The 12,962-nt window shown below is 47.9% G+C and overlaps 4 protein-coding genes across 4 annotated transcripts; 2 read left to right on the forward strand and 2 right to left on the reverse strand.

The window, feature by feature from the left end:
• Positions 1-3,573: 3,573 nt before the first annotated feature.
• On the reverse strand, positions 3,574-5,270 carry BDV38DRAFT_295337 (major facilitator superfamily domain-containing protein; the record flags this gene model as incomplete). Its single annotated transcript, XM_032062689.1, has 4 exons — positions 3,574-4,269; positions 4,356-4,532; positions 4,589-4,803; positions 4,861-5,270. The coding sequence occupies 4 exons, from the start codon at positions 5,268-5,270 to the stop codon at positions 3,590-3,592; spliced, it is 1,482 nt and encodes a 493-aa protein (XP_031910595.1). The 3' UTR covers positions 3,574-3,589.
• On the reverse strand, positions 5,080-5,760 carry BDV38DRAFT_255116 (uncharacterized protein). Its single transcript, XM_032055389.1, has one exon. It carries the CDS (start codon positions 5,700-5,702, stop codon positions 5,484-5,486), a length of 219 nt encoding a protein of 72 aa, XP_031910596.1. The 5' UTR covers positions 5,703-5,760; the 3' UTR covers positions 5,080-5,483.
• Positions 5,761-5,773: 13 nt separating this feature from the next.
• BDV38DRAFT_161269 (carotenoid oxygenase family protein) lies at positions 5,774-8,249 on the forward strand. The gene is made up of 2 exons (XM_032051786.1): positions 5,774-6,412; positions 6,461-8,249. Exons 1-2 carry the CDS (start codon positions 6,347-6,349, stop codon positions 8,048-8,050), a joined length of 1,656 nt encoding a protein of 551 aa, XP_031910597.1. The 5' UTR covers positions 5,774-6,346; the 3' UTR covers positions 8,051-8,249.
• Positions 8,250-10,140: 1,891 nt separating this feature from the next.
• Positions 10,141-12,035, forward strand: BDV38DRAFT_273546 (alternative NADH-dehydrogenase; the record flags this gene model as incomplete). Its single annotated transcript, XM_032057692.1, has 4 exons — positions 10,141-10,459; positions 10,535-10,873; positions 10,931-11,902; positions 11,962-12,035. 4 exons carry the CDS (start codon positions 10,141-10,143, stop codon positions 12,033-12,035), a joined length of 1,704 nt encoding a protein of 567 aa, XP_031910598.1.
• Positions 12,036-12,962: the final 927 nt, after the last annotated feature.

Raw genomic sequence — 12,962 nt, forward strand, 5'->3', positions numbered from 1 at the left:
TAGGCCACCGCAAGAATCCCAACCGAAATCTTGTACGTGCTCAACGTCAATCGAAGCCGCTGTGATCCGGCGACAAACGTTGTCGTCACATAGCACGGCGGCTGGCTTGTGGAGTTGTTGGCCGACCAGGTTTCGACTGGTCTTTTTAGGGATGGATGGGTTTAATTTCCATCGGTCATGAAAATCACGCATTTGATGGTCTTAATTTGTAGGGACTATCACCGCCCACTTGGAGGGGGTACAGTTTAATACATACAGGCTTGAGATACATACCTTGGTGGATGACCACCGGTTTATTCGGGTATAGAAGATAGATTCGGTTCCACCGAGGAAAAAAAAAATACTGAGGGGTTTCCATCTTTTTCATTCTATTCTATTTTAGTCTACTTTGTTTTTTTTTCTTCTGCTTAACCCTTTTTTGGGGGGGGGGGGGGGGGCAGTTCGATATATTTCTTCTGTGCAATGGAGCAATGTGATAAGGATCGGAGCGCCGAGTTCCTGATCGTTAGAGTGGCCTGCAATTGGCAGGCTACATATTGTGTTCTCGTGCTTAATGGGACAGTTCTAATCTTGATTGATCGGTTATACAGGTTAATTAATTTATTATAAACAGCTAGGCATCTGTATTATTATTTGCCGTGGCTAGCGTACATTTTCTATCTTTGTGTACAGTACAAGCCACAGCCAGGTACTAAACTAATCCTCTTCTAATCTCCTGAGTTCCATTCGATCCTTAGGTAGTTTTCCCTATTTTCCTTTTTTCGCCTGAACTCCTAGATCAAAGCAAAAGCCACATCCTGTACTCATCCTTTGTTTGGGCTTGGGGGAACCTGAGAGAGTGCAGTCTAGAGCTAACAAGCGGTAATAATCCTGCGTGTTATAGCCCACTCCGGCAACAATAGATTCAATCAACTCAGCAAGACTAAACTATCCACTTTCTTTTCCAAGGAGTATCTCCGAGATCATCTCAAACTCGTCCTCTTGTTCTTTCTATTTTATTTCATTCTTTTTAACCCCTCCCGCAATCCATGGTAGGATCACATTTTCCAGTCACACGCAGAAGTACTCGGGGGGTTTGTATGAGCTGTCTGACAGCGGATATCAACTGGTAGCGCGTTGGACCTCATAAGCATACCCTCGAGCCCATCTGGGTCAGCAACGCGCAGTAGTTTTTCACAGATCAACATAGGTCCGGAACCTTAGCTTGCAGGAAGCCTTTATTTGATTCCTTTGTTTTTAGCATTCATCTCCTTCTGGGGTGAGATGGAGGTCATTCACCAGTGCGAATGACTCTTCTGATTCCCCGCGCTGGGAGTCGCGGCTTGCGGGTAAAATCCAATATTACCCTAACGGGGTTAGTGCATCAGATGTCAGACCCCTGATGAAAGGAAAGCAATCAGGTCAGTCTTTGCTTTGTTCTTGTCCTGTTCATTTACCCATTGTTGTGATTTGGCCTGCGTGTACGGAGTACATAGAGTCTATCGGTTGATGATGTTCCTGAGTCATCTTGCTTTCCTCCTCCGTTTCTTCATCATCTTTTTTTTTCTTTTTCCCTCTGGGCTTATCATCCATCGAATGGTTGGTGATGAGGAACTCTGTAGTCTTGCATGTGGCTTACTCAGCCCTCGGATGGAGGTTCCAGCAGTGTCATCACCGCAACTCTTCCACATAATAATGCTACAATGGATACGCATTGTAAGCAGCATAGATCATTATGGATCACATTCTACATCAGCTTCCTTGCACCCACTGTTCTTTTAACTTTCTTGTGTCAAGAACAAGTGGTACAAGCTGACACCCCACAGGAAGGCCTGCTACCACCCTTCGGCCAGCCCTGAGTCAAGCGAACACTTGCCATCCTAGGCCAAGCAAGGAAGAAACAGTCACCACTGCAAGCCACGTACATTGCCTTTGAGTTGAAACTCTGTGCCAGTAGTGAGGATATAACAAACCATAAGACTTATGGTCGGGATATCCCAAAGCGGGACGTCATACAAAGAACGTTGAAATCGCATCGACTAGAGAGAATCACTCTCCATCTGATCTCAGAAGCATAAAAGCTTACCTACAGCGGTAGACGCCGTACCACCAACCCATCCAGAACCCATTAAGGCGTCTGCACCCGATGGATTTGGTGATCTGGTCGTGGGCCTTCGTTGCCATGAACGCTGGAACGCCTCAGCTGCATCTGATTCAAAAGCTGCCCAAGGCGTTTCACTTCCCTACGACAAAAACCGTGTCTATGGGTCTTCCGTAAATATCCGCAATCATGACGCTTCATGGCTTCCCCGCTGCGTTGGGTGTCCAGCTTACCTTTTCGGTGCGTCGCACAACATTGCAATCCAGACTACTTCCCACTTCTTGTCCATAACCATAAGCAGACCACCTCCCTGTCCTTACCCATTTGCAGCAGACTACGAGACTGCCCAGCTGCAGTCACCCAAAAGTACAGGTGTCTTGCCTCACCCTAGTCCCCCGTGAAATATCTGCAGTCTGGTCACACAGCCAACACTAACCTGCCTGAAGCTCCGGGCAGAGATCAACAGACGGCCCTCTACATTGCTCTTGGACCTCCTCCCTCGACATGATAAACAACTGAGAGGTTGAACAGCAATCACGAATACACTTCATAAAATCTTATTGTCGGCTGCGTCGTTGGTGAGTCCCATGGCGCTTGAGCTGAGTTCACACCATTGTAAATCTAGCTAGCCACCCCAGACACGGTGTGCAGGGGGTGCATAGATAGTCGAAGATGAGGAAGTATACGTATGTTTCTACGCTGGTGCTGTATCTTTGGCGGAAAAGGAAATAGTCTATTGGCTCGTACAGCAATACTTTTGCTCTTCGCTATATATCTAAGCTCTACTACGTATCTCTTTATAAAGCTAGATCTAAAAAACACCTCAGCAATAAAACTGCATAGTACTTTTATCTTGCAAGGCGTGTATCTCGTATGTACTTCTCAATTATATGTAGTAGATGCCACACAGCACACAGACAACCTCGGACTCATACATAGTAAAGATAATAAGAACCCACTCTAAGTAACAATCAGAACACAGTAACAGACCTGTCAAGCAATACATAGCCTTCAGCTACATACAGATGTACAATACGGTTACTACCTGCCTTCCATATCCTTAGTAAATAACTCAATTCATCTACGCACCTAACCTCTAAAACATATATATATAAAAGAAGCCTACACTCACCAGCTAAACCCATCCCAATACACACCATGACGTATTGTGAGCACATATGCACGCTATACTCATACATACATCTATGCATATACATTAGTGTATGTATCCTTGGGTTGTTGACGGGTCATAACTCTAGTAGTGGGGGGGTGTATAGGTGGGTTTGCGTGTACTGGTGGGGAGTTTATTTGTCTAGATTTCTGGGAGATTGGGTGGAATTAATTTTTCTGGGGGTTGTTTTATATATTTACAGTATACGTAGCTGGGAGGATTGGATAGCGGGGGTTAGGTATACAGGTGTATATATTAGTATCTCCTCTAATTATGTATGTCTAGATATGTATTTGTTGGTGTTTATATTGTTCTGTAATGTATCAAACCCCCCATCATCATACCTTACTCGTAACCGTAACTTCAGTCGTAGGAATAGGATCGTCAGGATGATCATCATCAACCTCATCAATCTCACGCTCGTGTCGAGCCTGGTCATCGTCGACAGTATCGTCAACAACAGCAGGAGTCCTCCCAATAACCCCCCTAGCAGTATCCCTCCGATCCAGATACGCCACAAGCCCAATAAACGGAATGGTCAACGACCCCGTAACCAAACTAGCCACATACCCCTTCTCAAAATGCGGCGCATCAGTAACCGGATAAAACACCAACGGCCACCAAGTGACAAACGCAAAATCGAACGAGTTCATGAACCCCGTCGTGATGGCCCGCAGCTGCAGATCATGGCCCGTCACGTCCGCCATCCATGAGTACCAGAGGGCCTGGGGGGCATACGTCGTGCCGAGCAGGTAGAAGGCGAAGAAGTGGCCGGCGTCGGCGGCCGGGTTAGCCACGAGGATTGCGCTGCCGATGACGAAGGTCAGCCCGATTGCGAGGGAGCATTCCCAGCGTGATTGCAGTTTGTCGGAGATGGCGGAGTAGAGGATTGTTCCGAGGATGGCGGTTGCGTAGATGCCTGTTGGGTAGTTGTTTTGTTGGATGGTTGTATAGCCGCGCGAGGACATCCAGAGGGCCATTACGTTGTTGCCTAGGGATTGGACGCAGAGGGAGTAGACTTTGTTTTCCTTTTGTTAGAGATATGGGGTTGGTGAGGGGTTTGTGTTTCTTCCAGGGAAGGGGGAAGGGGAAGTAAATGCTCACGCATGAAGATGAGTGGTAAGAGGTAGAATTGCCAGCTGAGTAGGACGCGCTTTAGTACGGTGCGATCCCATGTTTGCTTGGATGTCTGGCCCAGCCTGTGTGCGGCATGCTCTTTCTCTGCCTCGTTTAGATACCATGCTGCGCGATGTGCTGGGAGATCAGGTATGAAGAACCATCCTAATAGCCTCTGTATCAGTATCTGGAAGATGGTACTTGGCTTTCAGGGGATGTACCGAATAATGCGACGGGAATTGTCATCACCGAGACGATAATAAAGATCCATCGCCACGCAGGTAAACCGCCGTGCCCAGCCAATGCTTTCAGTAGTCCTGCTTGTATCCATCCGCCAGCCATGCTGCCAACATGACCGAAACAGCAGAAGACGGCCGCTCGAGTACCTAGCTCGGACTTCCGATACCAAGAGCCCAAGATAAAGTGTGCACCCACACTGCCAGCTTGTCAGACGTAAGGGAGGCCACATCACCTGGCGCAGGGCACTACTCACTAGGCAATCGCCGAGAAGCCGCCCTCAATGGCATTCAGCAGAATAACCTGCCAGGCCTGAGTCATTCTGTATGTGATAAGAGTGAGAACACTCCATGTCAGGTTGGCTGCGACGAAGACATATTTGGGCCGTACAACGGTTAAAAGACTCGTCCCGGGGATTTGGCAGACGGCGTAGACGACTAAATAGGCTGTGTTCATGTAATTGTAATCTTTACCCTGGAAGTTTAAGGCCTCGCGCATGCCACTGATATATGCCGACGAGTAACTGGCTCGCGTTACACCGAACAGAAACCAGATGAGGGAAAAGTATGGGAGCAGCGTGAGATCTAGCTTCGCGAGTAGGGCTCGATCCTTCGGCTCTCTTCCCCAGATGATTGTTGCGATTTTATTCATGGTCGGGCGAGCCATGGCGATAATTATTGCTATGTATCCCCTTCATCTGTTAGATCAAGGATTTACCTCAACGTTCATTAAGAGTCGGTCGGAAGTCATCTTTAAAAGGGTTGTGATGATCACGCAAAATGAGTGGAATCCGGCGACTTATTTATCTCCGGCGCCGAATGATAGGCGGATGCATGGAATGCTTGCAGAGAGGTCAGGGCATGCTCCACTGGAGTACTTCTAGTAAGATACTTCACGCTTCAGCAGCTTCAAATCCTTAGATGAGGCTTGTAATTCAAGTATTAATGAAGAATTGGCATTGTTAAGCTTGTGCGCATATGTGGCAGCTGACAAGGACGAGACGGCAGTCATCTTGTACACATGCTTAGTATATACGGTATACCGCGCGGAAACGATACATGAGATAGATAGAGCTGACAGGGTGAATGAGTAGTACATCACAGTGATAGCTGTTCTTCACTAAAACGCATATCACCTCATTTGAAAGATCCCTTGGAGTCTCAGGGTTAAGGTAAAACTTAAGCTAGATCCTGTTCTGTCGCAATCCACTACCGCATTCGGCATCAAGAGCTACTGCCACCTTCGGAGGAGTCGCAAACCATCGCCCAATCGACAACTCCGTAATCCATCCTTCGCTTGTCCACCTGTTCATGAACGGTCTAGAATTTTTCCATCGACACTCGGACTAAAGGTCTGAACCGCCATAACCCTAAAGTCAGTGGTGAATATTATGACACAGCTGGCGTCTTTTATGACGATACCTCTGCGTCTATCAAAAAAGTGGTCGTCTGACTTGTCTCTGCATCCATTCTTCTTGGCTTGCTCACTTTAACCACACACATTTACACTTACGATCACTTTAACAATCGCGCTGCCGTGGTTATGACTAATTTAATTGCAGCAGGAACTATGCTGCTACTTGACTTGAGGGGCTGTCCCGACGGAGTAATGTCGCTGGCCGACTATACGAGGTTAACTCAATGATGGATATAGAGGGGGTGGGATTCTTCTATCCTTGATTTCATGTTATAAACCAGTCATTCCTCTCCCTGATACACTATTGAACGTCAACAGCAGCTAACATGGCGTCGTCAGCTAAAGAATCAACATCTACTACGCATTATAATGACTGGCCAAATACACAGGGTGTAAGTTGCATTCGCTGCCATACTCAACGGCCTCACTAAAAAAGCTAGTTTGATGTCCGCTACCAAGAGCTTCAACCGACAGAGTTACCCATCCAAGGCACAATTCCGCCCTACTGCGTCGGCGTCCTCTTTCGCAACGGACTAGGCCCTCGCGATATCGAGACGGAGAATCAAACTACCTATCGTGTGAGCCACTGGTTTGACTATTTTGCCCAGGTCCATCGCTTTCAGATTCATGCTCCTACGCCGGAACAACCCCGGGTCCGCGTCACACACAACTCCCGACTGACCTGCGACGGCCTCATTCGAAGGATACAGCGAACAGGATACCGTGGCGAGATCACTTTTGGAGCCAAGTATGATCCATGCATGTCGCTCTTCCAGAAGGCGCAGTCGGTTTTTAGGACCATTCCACGAGGCCCTCCCGACGAGGTCGACATCAGCGTCACTTTGAACGTTAACTTTCCCGGCTTATCGGTGACGGGCAGCAAGCAGGAGAAGATACCCAGGCCAGGTATCCAGACACTCTGTAACCGCACCGATAATTCTACTTTCCAGATGCTCGACCCTCAGACTCTGGAGCCAATTGGTATTGCGGACCAAACAGTCTTGCATCCCTCACTCCGGGGACCCCTTAGTGCGGCCCATTGCAAGACGGACCTGATCACCGGTGATGTCTACAACTATAATCTCGACATAGGTCTAACAAGCACCTATCGTGTCTTCCACGTTTCTCGCTCAACAGGAAAAACCAACATTCTTGCAACGTTCAAGCATGCTGCTACATACGTGCATTCGCTTTTCCTGACGGAGCACTACGTCGTGCTCTGCCTTTGGAACGCCCGCTTTCGTGTTGGAGCAATGTCCCTGCTATGGACACACAACTTTGTAGATGCATTGGTAGACTATGACCCTACACAGCGCAGCACTTGGTTTGTGGTTGATCGTACCCCTGGAGGGCGGGGATTGATCGCGCGCTACGAGTCCGATCCTTTCTTCAGTTTCCATACTATTAATTCGTATGAAGAGCCTTCATTGAGCGATCCCTCTAAGACAGATATTATCGCCGATGTTTGTGCATACGGCAGCCTAGACGTACTGAAACGCTTCTACATCGACAACTTACTGTCCGACTCAGCCACAGCTCACCATTATGGCGAGTCAAGGAACCACAAGGCTCGCGGGGCTTTCCGTCGTTTTAGATTGCCTACCGTTCCCGAAGCATCGAATCACAAAACCCTCCTGGCGGAGATCGTCTTCTCGATGGAAAAGGGACTAGGACCGGAACTGCCCCAAATCAGCCCTCGAGTACGTGGCCGCAAGTACCGCTACGTGTACGGCGTGACTGACTCGGGAAAAAGTGTTTTCCTGGACGGCCTGGTCAAACATGATATCGTTACGCAGACATCGCTTTATTGGAGTCAGCATGGGCAGACCGCAAGTGAGCCGATTTTTGTAGCAGATCCAGATTCTGAGGACGAGGATGGTGGTGTACTCTTGTCCGTCGTGCTGGATGGCATTGAAGGACGTAGTTATCTGTTAGTTCTCGATGCAAAGACAATGACAGAGGTCGGGAGGGCTACAGTTAATGGTGTGGTTGGCTTCGGATTCCATGGTGCGCATGTTAGGGACACCTAGGCCTTTTTTTTTTTTTTTATTGTCTTCTTTCTCCCTGCTATGTTGAAATTTTTTTGACCCTATTATAATTGATATTTGGGTGCACAATGTAGTTCTGCTTTTTTTTTATATCAATGTTGTCTCGAAGATGATACAATAAGAATGTAGCCCTATTTATATCGTACTAACATGATCCTTGAGCTAGCGTAGCTCAACGGCATTATCACATTTTTAAACAAACAACTGATAATCAAGCAATTCTGATCCCCGGCAGTCTAACATGACAAATTGAAGAAGCGTGCCGATCACAAGCTATGTTTATATCATGACTTATACACTACTCGATATGCTGTTTAACTATCGATAGCCAAGCATTTCTAAACAGTAAAGACATGGACATAATGAGAATATCCTATTTATGTCTCTCCGAAACTCGAGCTCCCCGACCCAACATCATGTGCTAACCACATGCAATGTCTTCTCGCTTCAATCGGAAGACACAGGAAGAACAGAATTCCCTCATATTCATGGCATGACTGCTAAGACCCCCCCCCCCCCCCCCCCCCCCCCCCCCCCCCCCCCCCCCCGGAAGGAGTGAAAGCATATGCACATTGATATTCGAATATATTCACCCAAAGGAGCATATTGGTCTAGACTGGACCCTGACGGGGCCAGACGGGTTGAGGATCTAACACTAAAAGCTACTGAAGCGAGAGAAAGAGACCTCCTCTTCTGACAGGTCACTTTGGACATAGGACCAATGCCGAGTTTGCTCCGAGTAGAGTTAAATTGCTGGCCACTCTGAACATCGATTCGAGTCAAACGTATGAGCTACACAGACTACTCGGGTTGATAGGCTCCAGAAAAGAGTCCAAATCAATAAGCAGTCGCCACGAAAGGACGCAGAGGAGCTAAGATTAGAGAGTGGATCTGTTTCCCCGGATTCTTACGGCGCCCTTCATCCGGAATTTGTTCGATGTCTAGTTAAAAGGAGCTGGGAAGGTCTAGATGCGGGTGAACCCGGCTGGTTCTCGGGAAGGACCGTCAGCGGTATGGGTTCTGAGTCAGCTGGCATGGGCACATTGCGGATGCGCCTAAATAGGAAATTTAGGAGATACCGTAAGGGAACGTTCGGATAGCTGATGAGGAGAAAGTGGGATTGGGTGGATCGCGATATTATTATCAATGGATAAGGAAGTGGAAGATGGTAGACATTTGAGTCATATGCCGATAGCTAGGTATGCTATGCGACATTGTACATACATACTACACCCATACACCGAGTACATACTCGGCATATATTGTACTGTAGGTACGGAGTATTCCGTATAGTAACTACAGTTCGTCATTGAGATAAGAATCCCTGTCCATACTGCAGACGTTTAAGGTCTAGAAGGATGGAAGAACCCTTGTTGAGAATCCATTTCCTTCTGTCCGTCATTTCCGTGTAGGGAACTGGTTATAAGAGAGCTTTCATACCCACTGTAGGATCTCCATTGCAGATAATTTTCCCCTCACAAGGCGTGTTGACTCTCGAGTGCTTCTCCTCACGAGCAGAAACTTCCCCCTCATTCTCCAACACCCTGCAGGAAAAATCGACTATCCCAGAGGGAAGAGTGTTAAAAAAAAAATAAAATAAAAGAAAAAATAAATAAAAATTTAGGGTCGGAACCGGACCCAGTTGATCGGGAGGGCGTCTGGCCCCGGCGGCATCCTCAGGCTGCAAATCCCTTGGACCCAGTTTTTTTGCCCCATTCACAGGACGCGGAAAAGCTCCTAATTGGGAAGGCATAAGCCCGGCGGAACTTGGAAAGAGTCGAAAAGACACCCAACTTCCAAGGCTCCAAGGCGTACAAGTCATTGACACACCGATTCGCCCAAAACAGCTAATTTCTTATCGCGTCACTGATCCAGCGCCTCCGAAAACTTTTTTTTTTTTTTATTAGTTTGACGAAATTGATTTGACTCAATTGTCAATAGGAATCCAAATCAATTTCCAGATTCTTTCTCTTTCTCTTCCCTCTCAACTCTCCTCCCCCTCTCCACTCCTCACCCATTTTGGGCGACCACAACCGACAATGGTTGGAAGTGCGCTTGCTATCCGGTCTAAGATGGCTACGCCATCGGTTATGTCGTCGCTGTCGCGCAGGTCGCTCTCGACGCGCCCTCATGCCCTTCGCTCCGCTCGTCCCTTGAGATCCAGCGGTTTCTCCCAGCAGTCCGTTCAGCGCACTGCTCGCCGCTCTTACGCTGACGCCGCGCCCGCGCCGAAGCCCAAGAAAGGATTCAGGTTCTTGCGCTGGGCCTGGCGCTTGACCTTGCTCTCCGGTCTCGGCCTCACTGGTTATGTGGCGTATAGCGTCTATGAACTTCGTCATCCAATTGAGCAGATTGGGCCCGATCCTACTAAGAAGACCCTGGTGATCCTGGGTAGGTTACCTCAAACCCTGTTTCTTCGCCATTGATATGGTTATACAATGTGGACATGCGATTAACCCCGCGCAGGTACCGGATGGGGCTCTGTTTCTCTTCTGAAGAAGCTGGATACCGAGAACTACAATGTCGTCGTCATCTCCCCCCGTAACTACTTCCTTTTCACCCCTTTGTTGCCTTCTTGCACCACGGGTTTGGTCGAACATCGCTCGATTATGGAGCCGATCCGTAACATCACTCGCCAGAAGAATGCCTACGTCAAGTTCTACGAAGCCGAGGCGACCAAGATCGACTACGAGAAGCGTGTCGTGTACATTAGCGACGACTCCGAGATCAAGGGTGACATCTCCAAGACTGAGGTGCCTTTCGACATGCTTGTTGTTGGTGTCGGTGCTGAGAATGCAACCTTCGGTATGTAACCTAGATTAGCCCAAGCGAAGGAACCAACGCTGACTGCTCATTTAATAGGCATTAAGGGTGTCAAGGAGCACTCTTGCTTCCTGAAGGAGGTCGGAGATGCCCAGAAGATCCGTACGCGTATCATGGACTGTGTCGAGACCGCTATCTTCAAGGACCAGACTGAGGATGAGATCAAGCGTCTTTTGCACATGGTTGTTGTCGGTGGTGGCCCCACTGGTGTTGAGTTCGCTGGTGAGATCCAGGACTTCTTCGAGGAGGATCTCAAGAAGTGGGTTCCTGAGATCAAGGAGAACTTCAAGGTCACCCTCGTTGAGGCTCTTCCCAACGTGCTTCCCATGTTCTCCAAGCAACTGATTGACTACACCGAGTCGACCTTCAAGGAGGAAGCTATCACCATCCGCACCAAGACTATGGTCAAGAACGTGACTGATAAGTACATCGAGGCTGAGGTCACTAAGCCTGATGGAACCAAGGAACTGGAAACCATCCCCTACGGTCTCTTGGTCTGGGCTACCGGTAACGCCGTCCGCCCTGTTGTCCGGGACCTTATGAGCCAGCTCCCCGCCCAGAAGAACTCGCGCCGTGGTCTTGCTGTTAACGAATACCTTGTCGTCAACGGCGCGGAGAACGTTTGGGCCGTTGGTGACTGCGCCATCACTAACTATGCCCCCACTGCTCAGGTTGCTGGCCAGGAGGGTGCTTTCCTTGCTCGTCTCTTCAACACAATGGCTAAGACCGAGGCGATCGAGGATGACCTGAAGCGGCTGTCGGAGTCTCAAGCACAGGCCAAGAGCCCTGAGGAGCGCAACCAGATCTTCGATGAGATCCGCGAACGCCAGAAGCAATTGCGCAGGACTAAGCAGATTGGCCCCTTCCAGTACTCCCACCAGGGAAGTCTGGCTTACATCGGAAAGGAGCGTGCGGTTGCAGACATCAGCTGGCTGAGCGGCAACATCGCAAGTGGTGGTACCATGACCTATCTTTTCTGGCGCAGTGCTTATCTGAGCATGTGCTTCAGCAGTAAGTGACCCCTTGGACATACCTATACAACAATGTACCTATGCTAACACATAAAATAGCTCGTAACCGTGTCTTGGTCGCCGTCGACTGGATCAAGGCTAAGATGTTCGGCCGTGACGTCTCTCGGGAGTAAATTAATCTCTCGCAAAAATAGATTTGGAACCAACTGTATCACCAAAAACAGCAGATATGCTACGTCTACGATTTCGGAGCGAGAATTTTTTTTTTTTTTCCCCGTTCATTCTACCATTCTACCTTTGATGCCCGTTCACATGACCTTTTACCATCTCTCTTTTCTCGTTTCTTTATCCTCTTCCCATTGAAAATGAATGGGACACTCATCATCCACTCCGCCAATGCCCATCTTCCTCTTTCCACATCTGTCTAGAAGGTCCCACTTGATATCCCCACGGGACCCGCCTTGAAGGATAACCACCAAGGCATGCTGGAGATGAAAAAAGAAAGAGAAGAACAAAAAGCATTAATCTTTATCTCTGTGTACGAATTAGATAGACCGGTTGTGGGGTTACTGTTTATTTAGATTTGTTAGATTTGGCCATAATCATTCTATATTCTTTCTTTTGTTCATTTTTGGTCTCCTTTAATCTTCCTATCTTTAAATCGTTGACATATATCGCGGTTAGGGATGTGTATTATTATATTTTATAAATATGGTTCTTTCCATTGCGTTTGGAAATCGTTTGGTGTTTTATGAATTATTTTTTCAGTTGTTAAAGTTTGTTATCTTGAGCTAGGTTGTAGGTTTGCATTATGTAGAAGGTAGATATTTCTATCGATGCCAGATAATTTTCACATGAACGTCTGATATTGGAGAGAGGTACAATGAAAGAATGAATAAACCAAGCACTCGCTGTGCTAACGCCTATCCTGAAGTGATTCTTGAGCTATAAACAGACCCTATTGGTGGTATGGTATACAGGAAGCTAAGTAAGAGAAGTAGAGAGAAGGCGAAGAGAATGTAATGTGTCGGGTGCTATGAAAGAGAGGATGGAGACGGAGCGAAGTAGTAAGTAGGTAGTGGAGGAAGGGATCTACTCAA

Source organism: Aspergillus pseudotamarii, assembly GCF_009193445.1.
Source record: "Aspergillus pseudotamarii strain CBS 117625 unplaced genomic scaffold BDV38scaffold_53, whole genome shotgun sequence".
NCBI lineage: Eukaryota > Fungi > Ascomycota > Eurotiomycetes > Eurotiales > Aspergillaceae > Aspergillus > Aspergillus pseudotamarii.

Excerpts from the sequence above, each read along its gene's own strand:
- BDV38DRAFT_161269 (XM_032051786.1), top strand. The coding sequence starts at position 6,347 with ATGGCGTCGTCAGCTAAAGAATCAACATCTACTACGCATTATAATGAC. Across the intron at positions 6,413-6,460 it reads ACTGGCCAAATACACAGGGT|TTTGATGTCCGCTACCAAGA; the intron begins GTAAGTTGCATT and ends TAAAAAAGCTAG.
- BDV38DRAFT_255116 (XM_032055389.1), bottom strand. The coding sequence starts at position 5,702 with ATGTACTACTCATTCACCCTGTCAGCTCTATCTATCTCATGTATCGTT.